At 39.0% G+C, this 15,312-nt stretch overlaps 1 protein-coding gene across 3 annotated transcripts; it reads left to right on the top strand.

Annotated features, from left to right (window-relative positions):
* The first annotated feature begins 1,618 nt into the window (after nt 1-1,618).
* Nucleotides 1,619-14,908, top strand: PCDH18 (protocadherin 18). 3 transcript variants are annotated; one of them, XM_032463532.1, is made up of 4 exons: nt 1,619-4,570; nt 5,354-5,442; nt 5,529-5,692; nt 9,931-12,185. In XM_032463532.1, the coding sequence occupies exons 1-4, from the start codon at nt 2,084-2,086 to the stop codon at nt 9,948-9,950; spliced, it is 2,760 nt and encodes a 919-aa protein (XP_032319423.1). In that variant the 5' UTR covers nt 1,619-2,083; the 3' UTR covers nt 9,951-12,185. The 3 variants fall into 3 exon arrangements, with proteins under 3 accessions (XP_032319423.1, XP_006190572.1, XP_006190573.1); XM_006190510.3 differs by lacking the exon at nt 9,931-12,185 and adding an exon at nt 12,206-14,908 and having other exon boundaries at nt 1,630-4,570; XM_006190511.3 differs by lacking the exon at nt 9,931-12,185 and adding an exon at nt 12,206-14,908 and having other exon boundaries at nt 1,631-4,570; nt 5,357-5,442.
* Nucleotides 14,909-15,312: the final 404 nt, after the last annotated feature.

The following is a 15,312-nucleotide window of genomic DNA, read 5'->3' as shown; positions in this document are numbered from 1 at the left end:
TCATTATAGACATTTCTATTCTGCACAATTTGCCACACAGTACTGGTTTCTGGGTGGGGGGTGGGGGGAGACGGGGAAGACAATGGCTTATAAAATGATTTGAATGCCTAAAAAGAAGGAGAGTTCACGCTGAGACTCCTCTGCTTTCTTTTTCAGAAAGAACCTTCTTAGTGAATTTAGCTGAGCTCTGCTGAGAGTAAGCAAAGTGGAAAAATCAGAAAATTGCTTTCTTAAAAAATATGTTTCTGGGGGGCAAAACAGAGAGTGGGAGAAAATAAATGGAAAAAAGTGACAGTGAGATTATGTGAAACAGCAAATATGCAAGTGGATGAAGACAGCTAAGGAATAATGCAAGAGGTATGAAAAAAAACAGCAAGACTAGAGCCATGATGATAAACTTAAAAGGAATTGCAGAGCAGAAAGAACATCATAAATAATCATATTTTCAAATAAGAATACCATATCAGTTTCTGTGACCTGGATAGAGCACAAGCCTCCCATGATACTTCCTTAGCATTTTGATGCACACAAAATGCAATTTTCAGCTCAGGCATTTTATTCTTCAATGTAAACAAGCTTTGGGCTTTTAAAATACATATCCTAAAAACATTCTCATAAATAATACATATATTATAAAAATTTGACTTGTAAACGACTGAGTCCATGCCCCCAAGCCCCTTGCCCCACCCAGTATTCATTGTGAAGACTCACCATGTATAGATTCTACCCTTTGGTATAAAATGACATGCTAAAGCATGAAATGTCTTTTACCAAAGGTAAATAGGATTTTTGAACTACAGGACAAAGAAGTATCACAGCCAGTTTTGCCCAAACTCTAGGAAAGAAGTGTTATAACGTAGAACCGTACTGTTAATTAGTTTCAAATCCTAAGGTGTTCCTTTACATCTTGCTAATTAAGAGAAATCAAGAGTGCAAAATAGCCCTTTACTTATCTTCAAAGAATGAAGATGAAAGAAAAACAGAAAATGAAACCTCTTTACTTGTTCTGTTCTTTAAAACAGAGCCCTAAGAATCTGCTTGTGCTCACACAAGGAGAAAGACCCAAGTCTTTCCAGAGGGGGAGGGGAAGGGGGCGGGCTGAGAAGCATAATTAGAAGCAAGTTTTCAAATTTTATTAAATTCCTCCACCAGCAAAATACACTTAGAGGCATGTTAAGTTAAACCAGTACCCAAAGACTATGAAAAGCAAGATTACATGTTTGTGTAAGAAGAACGAGCAATTAAGAAAACCAGGACAATTTAAAATGCCATATAAATAAAAGCGACCAGAAGTTGATTTAAAGTTTTTCTTCTGTAATTTGTCTTCCCTTTGTCGTGGCACGCTCAGAGAAAGTGAACGCAGTAGAAGGAGAAGAGGAGGGGGAGAGGGGTGGAGGAAGGGAGGAGCAGTGAAGGAGCCTCTCCCATCCTCCACCCCAGCCCCCAATGGCCCTGCTCGCTCCGCTCGCTCCCGCACCCCCAGCCCCCGCCCTCCTCCTCCCCGATTCTCTCTCCATCTCCCTCCCTCTCCCACCCGCCACTCCCGCCCGCCCTGCCCTCGCTTTGGGGACTCCATCAGCTTTTGATTTGGAAGGACGCTGATTGGCTGGAAGCGATTCAACACACGCCGGGCAAGAGAGCTTTGTCTGAGTTGAAGTGAAGTTGTACAGATTTTCGACTGGAGTCAGCAATCACGGGTGTTTAGTCTGCAGCCGAGCAGAGAAAGGGAGAAAGAATCGCTCGGGAAAGATCCACCGCAGACTCTGCCGGCACCCTGCAATAGACGGATTCCGACTACACAAGGGGGAAAACGCGGAGGTGACACCTTTTTGCCTGCCAACAGGACAAACAGCCAAACAAATGCAAGGATTGGATGGACTCCATGCCGGTAATATCTGGAAGTCGTGACACGGTGTGTATGAAACAAAAGTTTGCGAGCTGTTAATTGCTGTGCTGTGTTATTAAGAGACGCTTTCAAGTTTCCAGTACCAAATGTAGCTTAGCTTTAAGTTGCCAAAGGAAGTTGAGGGAATTGCTTTGCTGTTTTACCTCGCTCTGTGAGAGGAATCTCATAAACTGACTGATGCACCAAATGAATGCTAAAATGCACTTTAGATTTGTGTTTGCACTCCTGGTGGTATCTTTCAACTCCGATGTACTAGGCAAGAATTTAAAATACAGGATTTATGAGGAGCAGAGGGTTGGATCGGTAATTGCAAGACTATCAGAGGATGTGGCTGATGTTTTAGTGAAGCTGCCTAATCCTTCTACTGTTCGTTTTCGAGCCATGCAAAGGGGAAATTCTCCTCTCCTCGTAGTAAATGAGGATAATGGGGAAATCAGCATAGGGGCAAAGATTGACCGTGAACAACTATGCCAGAAAAACTTGAACTGTTCTATAGAGTTTGATGTGATCACTCTACCGACTGAGCATCTGCAGCTTTTCCATATTGAAGTTGAAGTGCTGGATATTAATGACAATTCTCCCCAGTTTTCAAGATCTCTCATACCTATTGAGATCTCGGAGAGTGCAGCAGTCGGGACTCGTATTCCCCTGGACAGTGCCTTTGATCCAGATGTTGGGGAAAATTCCCTCCACACGTACTCTCTCTCAGCCAATGATTTTTTTAATATCGAGGTTCGGACCAGGACTGATGGAGCCAAGTATGCAGAGCTCATAGTGGTCAGAGAGCTGGATCGGGAGCTGAAGTCAAGCTACGAGCTTCAGCTCACCGCCTCGGACATGGGGGTGCCTCAGAGGTCTGGCTCATCCATCCTAAAAATCAGCATTTCTGACTCTAATGACAACAGCCCTGCTTTTGAGCAGCAGTCTTATATAATACAACTCTTAGAAAACTCCCCCGTTGGCACTTTGCTTCTAGACCTGAATGCCACTGATCCAGATGAGGGCGCTAATGGGAAAATTGTCTATTCCTTCAGCAGTCATGTGTCTCCCAAAATTATAGAGACTTTTAAGATTGATTCAGAAAGAGGACATTTGACTCTTTTCAAGCAAGTGGATTATGAAATCACCAAATCCTATGAGATTGATGTTCAGGCTCAAGATTTGGGTCCGAATTCAATCCCAGCTCATTGCAAAATTATAATTAAGGTTGTGGATGTTAATGACAATAAACCTGAAATTAACATAAACCTCATGTCTCCTGGAAAAGAAGAAATATCTTATATTTTTGAAGGGGATCCTGTTGACACATTTGTTGCCTTGGTCAGGGTTCAGGACAAGGATTCTGGGCTGAATGGAGAAATAGTTTGTAAGCTTCACGGACATGGTCACTTTAAACTTCAGAAGACTTATGAAAACAATTATTTAATCTTGACGAACGCCACGCTGGATAGAGAAAAGAGATCTGAATACAGTTTGACTGTAATCGCCGAGGACAAGGGGACACCCAGTCTCTCCACAGTAAAACATTTTACTGTTCAAATCAATGATATAAATGACAATCCACCCCACTTCCAGAGGAGTCGATATGAATTTGCAATCTCGGAGAATAACTCGCCAGGGGCATATATCACCACTGTTACAGCCACAGATCCTGATCTTGGAGAAAATGGGCAAGTTACATATACCATTTTGGAGAGTTTTATCCTCGGAAGTTCCATAACTACATATGTAACCATCGACCCATCTAATGGAGCCATCTATGCTCTCAGAATCTTTGATCATGAGGAAGTGAGTCAGATCACTTTTGTGGTTGAAGCAAGAGATGGTGGAAGTCCAAAGCAACTTGTAAGCAATACCACAGTTGTGCTCACCATCATCGATGAAAATGACAATGTCCCCGTGGTTATAGGGCCTGCACTGCGCAATAACACCGCAGAAATCTCCATCCCCAGAGGGGCTGAAAGCGGCTTTCACATCACAAGAGTAAGGGCAATTGACAGAGACTCTGGTGTGAATGCTGAACTCAGCTGCTCCATAGTAGCAGGTAATGAGGAGAATATCTTTGTCATTGATCCACGATCATGTGACATCCATACCAACGTAAGCATGGAATCTGTTCCCTACACAGAATGGGAGCTCTCAGTTGTCATCCAGGACAAAGGCAATCCTCAGCTGCATACCAAAGTCCTTCTGAAGTGTATCATCTTTGAATATGCAGAGTCAGTGACAAGTACAGCAATGACCTCAGTAAGCCAGACATCCTTGGATGTCTCCATGATTATAATTATTTCCTTAGGAGCAATTTGTGCAGTGTTGTTGGTTATTATGGTGCTGTTTGCAACTAGGTGTAACCGAGAAAAGAAAGACACGAGATCCTACAACTGCAGGGTGGCAGAATCAACTTACCAGCACCACCCAAAAAGACCCTCCAGACAGATTCATAAAGGGGACATCACGTTGGTGCCTACTGTAAATGGCACCCTGCCTATCAGATCTCATCACAGGTCGTCTCCGTCTTCATCTCCTACCTTAGAAAGAGGGCAAATGGGCAGCCGGCAGAGTCACAACAGTCACCAGTCCCTCAACAGTTTGGTGACAATCTCCTCGAACCACGTGCCAGAGAATTTCTCGTTAGAACTCACCCACGCCACCCCTGCTGTTGAGGTAAGATCATACCCTGCACCTAATCACTGACAAAGTCAGCTGTTAGTGATCAGAAGTTCTGTATGTGTTAGTTCTTAAACGCTTCCACTGATAAGTAACAATACTAACAATATGCATGTTAAATAGAATGCAACTTACATCATGTAGGTGTAACAAGTATATACATCTTAACATAGTGTTTGAAGTTTCTTATAAAGAATTTCCTTGCATGTACTATATATAATATTGAAAAATAAGTGTGACGCTAGCAAAGGTCTACCTAATTAGAATCCCCTTACTTCCCAGATTGATACTTCAAGCCAGAAATAAAAGGACTTGCTTGATTCTCATAGTTATGTTCTGCAAGAAAAATTAAAAAACTGAGGTCTCCATAATCCCATCTCAGTGCATGTGTATTTGTTCAACTTTTGAATTTTTTGTGCCTTTGACTACATGTGTTAGAGTGTTGTATTCTACAGCATCCTCCAGGTATTTTGGTAACTGGTCACTTTAATCTGAACTATAAAACAGAGGAAATCAATCAGTTATTTACAAAGGAATCTTCCTTCTAAAAGAAAAAGCTAGCTGTATGAGATCATCCAGATCTCTCTGGGATCTATTTCAGCTCTGTTTGGGTGGCTGGCTGCATGGTCTGTCATAGTCCAGTATATGTAAATCTTTGAAACAGAGATACTATGTTCAGTTAATTAGGATGAAATAGTGAGTGACTGTTTTTCTTTGCATAAAGCTTGTGTGTACTGGGAGGTTGTTTCCAGGAATCAGTACTGTCTATTTGGTTTCCAGCAGGTCTCCCAGCTTCTTTCAATGCTTCACCAGGGACAGTATCAGCCAAGGCCAAGTTTTCGAGGAAACAAATATTCCAGGAGCTATAGGTATGAATGACCCTTGTGCTATTAGATCTCAAATAACATACAACCTGAAGAGTAAAAACTATACTTTGCCTGATTTCTCTTTCTAGATATGCCCTTCAAGACATGGACAAATTTAGCTTGAAAGACAGTGGCCGTGGTGACAGTGAAGCAGGGGACAGTGATTATGATTTGGGGCGAGATTCTCCAATAGATAGGCTGCTGGGCGAAGGCTTCAGTGACCTGTTTCTTACAGATGGAAGAATTCCAGCAGGTAAGAGGGTAGTGATGGATAAATCTTTATTTTGAGATCAACTACACCAGTGAAAAGAGCAGTTTCTCCTATGCTTTTATGTCTTCTTTCTCCTTTGCACAAAAGTATCTGTAATATGCACACTCTTAGTGATGGACAAAAACTGAAACAATTTTAAATGATTTCATTAAAATTCATAGTAAACAGCTGGTAGAGAAAGGGAGTAAGCATGAGAGCTTAAGAGGACAAGGAAGATGTGTGGAAAGGAGGATAGGAAACCACACCACTTCCCTCCTCTCTCTACCCCATCCCCTACTGCTGTACGACACTCTTGAGCAACTCTATAAAATTACTGGGTGGCCGTTTTTATTCAGACAGCCTGTTTTGGTGCCTAGTGGTGAACTGGACTATAATTTGGAGGACACATTTCCTGCGATGGTAACCAACTCACATAATCAGAGATTAAAATACACTAGGGAATGGTACACTTTAACCACTAAAAATAGGAGAAAGAATGCATCTCTGTAGGTGGTTAAGCATGGAATATTTTTTGCCACCTTTCATTTTATGTCTCCACTGTAATGAAGGGGAACAGGAGTCCAAGAGGGGAACTTACAAGGACACAGCTAGATGGAGGAAGTCCTATTAAGTTATGAGCCACATTTTCCTTAGAGTCCCTTCTCTCTAATCCTGCAGCAAAAATTCTCTGATCCAGCTGGGTAAATACCGACTGCATCACTCCTAGCAACCCAGTTACTAAAGACTGTAATAGTAAATCAAGTCCTTAGGAACATATAAATGCTCCTTTGGCTACTTAGGTTTCCAGATTCCACTGAATATTGATCAGATGACTGCCACTTGATAAACGAGTAAATGAAATGATAAATGAAAGGCAGAGCAAAATTATATTACTTATCTGAGTTCCACTGAACATCTGTTTTCTAAATACAGACAAGTAAGAGCGTTTAGGAAATAGACACGAGGGAGATTCAGAAAGCCACAGAAATTCAGTCGAAATCAGTAAATAGAAACTCTAGCTCTCATAGACTGAGTCATAGTGGTGGCAGGAGTATTAGGATTAGTTCCAGCAGTCGCAGGAGTAGTTAGTTACCAACGATGCCCCAGGGCTTACTCTGAGCCCAGGAGGAGCTCTGTATCTGCACTGCCCCTCCCAACACTTTGACATAGGAATTAGTGGTGGTGGTAATAACAATAGTGTTCTTATTTTTTATTTTTAGATTTGAAAACTGAAACTTATAAAGATTTTTAAAAAATGTCCAAAATCAAGCAATTTGTATGTGGTAGAGGTGGGCTTTGAACCAATCCCTCTACTCCTAGACACTAATCTATCTAGAGTAAAGTAACCAGTTTTTATTTTTTTAAATATGTTGAGTGACGTATTTGTTCTTACATTCTAAAGACTAACTACTGTCTGTGAAACTATTAAGTGCTGCTTACTTGATTATGCTATTGCTGTAATAGACACTGCATTTCTGGCAGGATGAATGTACGTGAAGAACCTCTAGTGTAATTAAGGGCATAATTGGTGTAGAGAGCCAGTACTTACACAGTCACCCACGGTGTCTTTTTTTTTTTTTAATTCATAGACTCCCTAGACCAACTGAAAGAGAAATCCTTGAAAACCTAGTAGAATATATATGGCCTCAGATAACTTGCTCAAAGAGAACCAGTTTTATTTGTAGCCATGAAATGAAAAAGGTGGCTGAATTTCTATGATCCTATAATATTGCTAGAACTTTTAATTTTGAATATTGATCCCTAATTTTGAATAATACAATTTCCCAAATTACATTATTTCATAAAACAGAAAAGTAACATCATGGGTATATCAATATTTCATTATATATGTTATTTTTTAAATTGTAGAAAGTTGATTCATTGAAATTTTAATTTATCAGCATAGTTAAAAGGAGAATAACTGCCCCTACTGAGATAACTTTGCAGTTTCTGGGCCTAAATAATGCCTAAAGTCCTTTTTAATTCTGAAATTCTGTAACTTAATAGCTAATCATGGGCTAATTTTTTTTTTAAAGGTCAAGATTCCTCTTTCACGCTATCCTATATTTTCAAAGTTACCACCACTAGATATGTTCGTGGTAGGAGAGTTATCTGATGCTTGAATTAAAATAATTAAATTAAAATACATGTTAAAGAATAAAGACATTGGAGAAACAATAGGTAGCTAATGATGAAGTCTAGATAATAGTAGGTCTTGTTTAGTGAGTGACTTTAGACTCCTCCCAAGTTACATTTGTGTTCAAAGTTACAGGCTCAACCTTTAATTATCATTAATAACACCACCTAATATATAGACAATCCTTTACAAAACAGTTCTTTAGTTACACAATCATACTTAATCTGAGTATTCGGTGGGAGAGCTGTTTCGCTAGGGCATGGTATTGTATTACAATACACTGTATTCCAGTATATACACGCCTGCCGTACCAGCCACCTACCTCTACGTGGGGTTTGGTGGAAATTATTCTGGAGGCACAGAGCACCAGGAAATCACCAATGATCTGTAAAATATCTTAAGCTTTATTTAGGTTTGGCTAGTATAGATAGAAATGTGCATAACTCATTATCTACACATAGATAACCATCCCTTAATTATGACCCTTACTCTGATGATACATCACCATATTCTGGTTTATTCTTCATCCTGGCAGCCTCTACTGGCACATTAGGGGGTAAAACTTGTGCTTTGTGAACTTATATTCCCAGAAAATACTCCAAGTAGAAAAAAAAATGTAAATCCACATCTGAAAGCCATTAACAGATACCAGCACCGTTTTCTAAAGCATGTATATTTTTAGAACTTCAGTGTCTCATTCCAACTGTTTTTTCTGCATTAGTCTGTGATCAAATATAAATTATGTTATGTAGCTCTGCCGGCCAGCAGGGTCATTTCTGGTCATTCATTCTATTAATTCCCACAGAAGGATCCTGCATTCTAAGCAGTAAAGTCACTGTGCATTTTTGTCTGTTGGCTCATGTTTGTCAACATACTTTCTTCCTTACTAATTCAGCTTTGAACTACAACACTACATAGATGGCCGCCAAATCTCCCTTTCCCTGAAGTATTCGCTATGCCAGGACGTTCATGTGGTACTCCTTCTTGATTAAGCTCATTCTATTTTTTCTCATTCTGTCATCAGTGATCACTTAATTCAAACAGTCCTCTTTAAGTCCATGTCCTTTCCATTCTCACGGCTGGTGTCCTCTTTCTGGCCCTTTGTCCATGGCTGGTGTACTGTACCAGCCCACAAACCAATACTCACTCTCCAATCACTTCTCCCTTTGTCAAATCTTTCTTTCATTTAGCTTGAGCTTTTTCAGAATATTTTCCCTTATGTTTTGGGGGTTCAAAAGCAAGAATTGACTTTTGTTGCCCAGCAACACTTGATTCAACTATTTATCTTGGCATTCCAAGGTCAGAGACATCCACTCTTTGCTTAACTGTCAATTTTCCTTTTGAATTTTTTGCAATAGGCAGAGCCTCCTCTCTACCTAATACACCAGTCCTTTGCTCATGCCCTCTTTCTACCTGAAAAAATCACTTTGTCTGAATCCTATTCATCTCTCAAAGTTGGTTTAAGTTGCTCTTTAATTACTTCAGCCTCCATGTCTACTCTATTTCTTTAATTTTATTTTTATTGAAGTATAGTTGCTATACAGCATTACATAATATCACAGGTGTACAATAGAGTGATTTACAATTTTTTTACAATTATACTCCATTTATAGTTATTATAAAATTTTGGCTATATTCCCCATGTTATACAGCACATCCTTATAGCTTATTTTATATCTAATAGTTTGCTTCTTACTCCCCTACCCCTATCATGCCCCTCCCCGCTTCCCTCTCCCCACTGGTAACCACTAGTTTGTTCTCTTAATCTCTAAGTCTGCTTTTTTTTGTTATATTCATTCTTTTGCTGTATTTTTTTAGATTCCACATATGAGTGATACCATAGAGTATTTGCCTTTTTTCTTCTTTTGACATGCCCTCAGCTTCATATAGTTTGGCATGTTAACTGGGCATTTATGACCTCCTTTGTTATGCATGACCCAGAATTATACCTGAAACCATCTGAGGGTAGGGAGCTATCATAGCACTTTACATATGGCAGGCTCTTAATAAATAATTGATTGATGACTCAGTGATTAATGGCTTGACAGAAGTTAAGCATACATCTTTGTTCTTACATCTGATGCTTGCTTCCTGCCCTACCTAGAACATCTAGCAGAGGGCTGAAATTGACAGTCATGCAGTGGGAAGGAAGAGCTGTCTACTTCCCCAAGGCTTTTCCTCCTCAGCAGAAATTCAGCCACCTGACAGAGCTTTCAAAGAGTGACAAGAAGGCTCCCCACTGCACCACTTGCCAACAAGTCCTGATTCATTGGACATGGTATGGAATATCTGTGGCACTAACTTACATGTATGCTGAGAGCACTTTCCAACAGTTGAGTCTCAGGGGAAAAGCTGAAAATATTAATGAAATTGAGAAATTCTTCTGTTCCAGCACACTTCCACTTGTATTATTTTGGCCATCCTTCTCTCCATGTGTCTTTATTCATCAATTTTCCATATTTTTTGAATTTTATAATTGTATGTTAATTTATCATTTTATAATTAAAGCCTTGTTTATTTGTTATGAAGTTATAAAATAGCATTCCTTTTCTAAAACTTCCTCTGACCACATTTATTTTTGAATATAAACTGTCATATTAATCACCCAGATGGTATTGTTGTTTTCATTATACTCAGTTCTCCAGAAAGTTGATTATACTCAGGATTCTTAGAAGCCTATGTGATTTTTCCCTTTCTCCTGTGTCATTAAACATTAAAACAAAACGAAGCCAATCAAACAATTAAGTCCTTCCCACAGAGTTAAAAGCCAGAAAACAAATGAAGAGGTATAAACAGGTCTGTTCCCCTTCCTTCTAACAGGATGTGAGTAAGACAGTGTAGACAGGCTTCCTTTCCATTTTCAGAGACCCAGGGAATTAGGAAAAAAATTCATTACCACTTTGATAGTTATTTCACTGCTGATAAACCTCATTGCTATTAAGATATTCCAGTTACTTTCACCACCTTTTGCTTTGGTTTTGTCCACGTTTAAATGATGAACAACAATGGTTGGTAAATATTTCCAACTAGTAATAACACATGAAGCCAGCACATCTAAAATATTTTTTTTCTTGCTTGTTTAAATTTAACCTTTCTTCAGAGAAAAATTACATAAGGATTCTCAATATTGCTCTTTCCCTTACTCCATAGGGATTTCCTTGGGATTGGCATTCACACTGTCCAACATTCTCCCTAATTTATATTTCTAGTGTTCCTAGCAATCAGACATCTTCTCTCACAGTTGTTCTCATTTCTGTTTCTCAATGTCCCCTTCTCTATTAAGAGTTGAGGTCCAGGATTCATGAGGTATAGGAACAGAATTATCTTGAAGTCTCAAAGGATGGAATTCGCTCTGAATATATAGGTATGGCTGATATCAATCCAGTTTTCATTCAGATCTGAGATAATTACCTTGCATTTTCTGTATTGTGTCATTTGCTCTCAAACAAAATCATGATGTTGAAGAGACCTAACTGTCACTGAAAGAAATGGATGCTTTGTGGAGTATATTTTACATCTTCACATTTCTTGGTTGTTATGTAGTTTAGTTATTATATTTGCCAAATTTAGAGATCCCACCCCTTCATTTTTCTGCTTTTCTCATATCATTGATGGTGTTCTGAGTGTAGCCACTCACATTCCAACAGGTCATCATAACATCTGGAAGAACTAACCAATGGATTTTTCATATTCTTCATCCTTTGATGACTTTTCCAACTCTCTGAATCTCAAACCTGTAAAAGACTTCTTAACAGTGTAACTGCACATGCCTGGTAGTTGAGGGTAATTTGCACTGCTATTTTAAGCAGCAAGTCAATAAATAAACCAGAATATTTTAAGAGAGATTGATAAGTATAATTACTTGATAGTTTATTATATTCTCAATGCCTCCAGTAAAAGTAAAGTAGGTCAGACAGATCTCAATATCTAGCAGGTATTCAAAGGTATTATTACTCAAGGCTTATCTGGTGGCATTCTAAAGTTATAGATTTCACCTTACATCTCTGGGACTGTTTAGAGTTTATGTTTGGCAAATATTTCATCACCCACACCTTTGCTCTTTTGCAGTCTTTCTCATGTGTAAGTTTTCAATCTATTTTCTCATTACTTGAGTAGCAGATGATATTCCTGAGAAGTGCATGAGTCATAACCCTCCTTGTCATATTTGATAGACAAGAATAAAACATATACCAGGTCCATAAAACCAGCAGTCAAATCAAAGCCGTAATTGTAGTCCATCTCGTGTGTAAAATAATCCGTTAGTATCACAGTCATAGTTTAAAATGGTCTTATTCTATTTAAATCAAATTGTAATTTTCCTATTATCTTGAGTCACGCTACACCTAATGACCAATCCTCATTGCGTTCCTTGAGTGCAGCTATGAGGCTGTGCACGGAAGAATGCAGGGTCCTGGGACACTCCGACCAGTGCTGGATGCCACCGCTGCCCTCGCCTTCCTCGGATTACAGGAGTAACATGTTCATACCGGGGGAAGAATTCCCATCCCAGCCCCAGCAGCAAAATCCGCATCAGAGCCTTGAAGATGACGCCCAGCCTGCAGATTCTGGTGAGAAGAAGAAGAGTTTTTCCACTTTTGGGAAGGACTCCCCAAGCGATGAAGACTCTGGGGACACCAGCACCTCCTCTCTGCTCTCGGAAATGAGCAGTGTGTTCCAGCGCCTCTTGCCCGCCTCCCTGGACACGTACTCTGAGTGCAGCGAGGCGGATCGGTCCAACTCTCTGGAACGCAGGAAGGGGCCTCTGCCCACCAAGGCTGTGGGTTACCCGCAGGGGGTGGCGGCCTGGGCGGCCAGCACGCATTTCCAGAATCCCACCACCAACTCAGGGCCCCCGCTGGGGACTCACTCCAGTGTGCAGCCCTCTGCAAAATGGCTGCCGGCCATGGAGGAGATCCCTGAAAACTACGAAGAAGATGATTTCGACAACGTGCTCAACCACCTCAATGACGGCAAACACGAACTCATGGATGCCAGTGAGCTAGTGGCTGAGATTAACAAACTGCTTCAGGATGTCCGCCAGAGCTAGGAGACTACAGCAAGGCATGTTTGTTTCTATGTATGTGGAAACGGGGACAGCGGAAGCCCTGAAAAGAACTGGCGTTGCCAAATAGTTGCATTTATCATAAATGTGTCTGTGTATATTGAATATTAAATACTGTATTTTCGTATGTACACAATGCAAGTGTGATTATTTTAATCTGTATTTTAAAAATACATTTGTACCTTATATTTATGTGTAATTTAACAGACAAATTTTATTTTTTTACTCCCATGACAAACATGTCTTTCCTAATCATGTAGAAACTAGCCACTGTTCAAATCTGATATAATATTCAACCACAAAGTATAAAGGCACTGCTTAGATTAGTTATGTTGGGGAAGAAATTGTTATGCTGTAGGAACAACCCCACTAAAGCATTATTCAAGTCTTAGTTCCATTAAGTGACCCAGCTTTCTTTTTCTACCTTTTTTTAAAAAATTAAGTATTGATAAAAAAATCTAACTATTTTATTATTGTTGTTTTTGTTATTTTTACTGCTCTCTGCTAGTTCTGATAGTTCAACTATTAACGGTAAAATTGAAACATGAGGTGAAATTTTATTTCAGGACTGGGAAGTATCTTTCAAAGACGATGTAAAAAATAGAACTAGAATCAGTTTCCTAAATCCCAGGCTCCTACTATTCCAGAGCATCACAGTGGTCTGTTCTTGAGAACATTTTTCCTAAAGTATTATCATCTATTTATAAACAATGAATTTTATACCATCCTTGTAATATGAGACCTGCCCCAAGGAAATGGAATCTGTCCTTTAAATGGGTAACAGTGTGTATTTTAACAGCATAAAGTATTAACAGACAAAGAGTTAGGTCAGTGTCCCTCCTAGGGTAGTAAATATAATTGATTTACCCTAAAACTGTTCTATTTGAATCATCCTCTCTCCTCTCACAAAACTTGAATGTTTTTATTTTTTGCAACCTTTTTTTTCTATAACTATTCACTTTTAGCTTTTGTCTCTAGTGCATGATCTCATATTTTTGCTTTTGTTTTTAGTATAAGAACATTTATAAAATTGCATTTTTGTTACTGCAATTCTGTTTTATTTGTTGTGTGACAAACGGCAAATTCTTTATTTATTGTGCTGTTATCTCTCTGTGTGGAATGCCTTGGTAAGAGAGATCGTTATGACTGTTCTCATTTATGACCAAGCTTCTATTAATGTTATTTCTGTGAATACACTATCTTGATTGTACTCTCCAGAAAATTTTGCTGTCAGTGAAAATAAAAGGAAAATTAAAGTAAAGCTAAAAACTGTCCATAAATCAGAGTCCTGTTCCTACCTATACCTTCAAAAACTTGGCATGAAGCATACCCTTTGTGAGGGGTAATCCACTGTTGGCATTTGAATGATAGAGAAGGAGAAAACCACAATGAAAAAGGAATGAATCTGAGACCTGAAATGGGAATGAAAGTAGTCTAACATATTCCCAGTAAATGAAAGAACTTATATGCATTTGAAGTGTAAAGAAAAAAGAATAATCAAATGGTAACTGCTTGAACATTTTTTCCAATTTAAAAAAAAATGATTTCTCAGAACATTTTGCATTAAGTTGTGTCAGAGGAAGAAAAGTGTACCCTTAGAATGTTTCCAAGAGGTGAAAATGTGATCTCCCTTGGTTTACTAGTAGGGAACGGAAGTACTGGGAAAGTTAAATAACCTTAAAATGGCTGAAACTTAGATAGTTTAATTCTCAAATGAGTACCACATCAAATAGATGTGTTATGTCTTTTCAAAAGGCACATTTCCCTTTGTAGAAGTGATTGCAATTACAAATGAAATTTCAATTTATTTTTTCCATAGATTACACACATGAAGGCTAACCACATTTAAATACATTTTGCTTTTCAACTTCACTTCCTTTCCGTACATATTATCATTAAGAAAAAGATTTGCATAACTTCATTCTGTCTTCATTTAAAGTGCCAACAGTAATTTAGGAAGCAAAGCTAGGAATCAATGTTGGAATGATGTGAAGTAAATAAAATGCAATATTGTATTAAACACAAGACCTGTGTTATCTTGTCCATGTAGTAAGCATTCTGAGTCTCAAACTCCTTGCTTCTCCAGCCTCCTCTACCTCTTCGTACTTTCCATGCCTACAGGTTAAGGGGCTACTAGTGTGATACCTTCACTTTTCCCTCCTGTTTCTTTCACAGGTAATAGTACACCAGTGAAAGCTGGACAGTCCAGTGCCATCAGAACAACTGACCTCTCATCAAATCTGTATTTCCTCTTCTTTGATACCCTGCCCCTCCTCAGTTTGAAACAACCAAAAACCACTTAAATCAAGGAGATTCCTTTCTCCATGCATTATTTCTTAACTCCTTGGCCCCACTGGCGTCTTTTTAATGTTCTTAAATGGTAACCATCCATGAAGGGACTCATCTTCCAAAAATGTAATTGAC

The sequence above is a fragment of the Camelus ferus genome, chromosome 2 (assembly GCF_009834535.1).
Source record: "Camelus ferus isolate YT-003-E chromosome 2, BCGSAC_Cfer_1.0, whole genome shotgun sequence".
NCBI lineage: Eukaryota > Metazoa > Chordata > Mammalia > Artiodactyla > Camelidae > Camelus > Camelus ferus.
This window is presented reverse-complemented; position numbering and strand designations above follow the sequence as displayed.

Excerpts from the sequence above, each read along its gene's own strand:
- PCDH18 (XM_006190510.3), top strand. The coding sequence starts at position 2,084 with ATGCACCAAATGAATGCTAAAATGCACTTTAGATTTGTGTTTGCACTC. Across the intron at positions 4,571-5,353 it reads ACGCCACCCCTGCTGTTGAG|CAGGTCTCCCAGCTTCTTTC; the intron begins GTAAGATCATAC and ends TTTGGTTTCCAG. Across the intron at positions 5,693-12,205 it reads AGATGGAAGAATTCCAGCAG|CTATGAGGCTGTGCACGGAA; the intron begins GTAAGAGGGTAG and ends CCTTGAGTGCAG.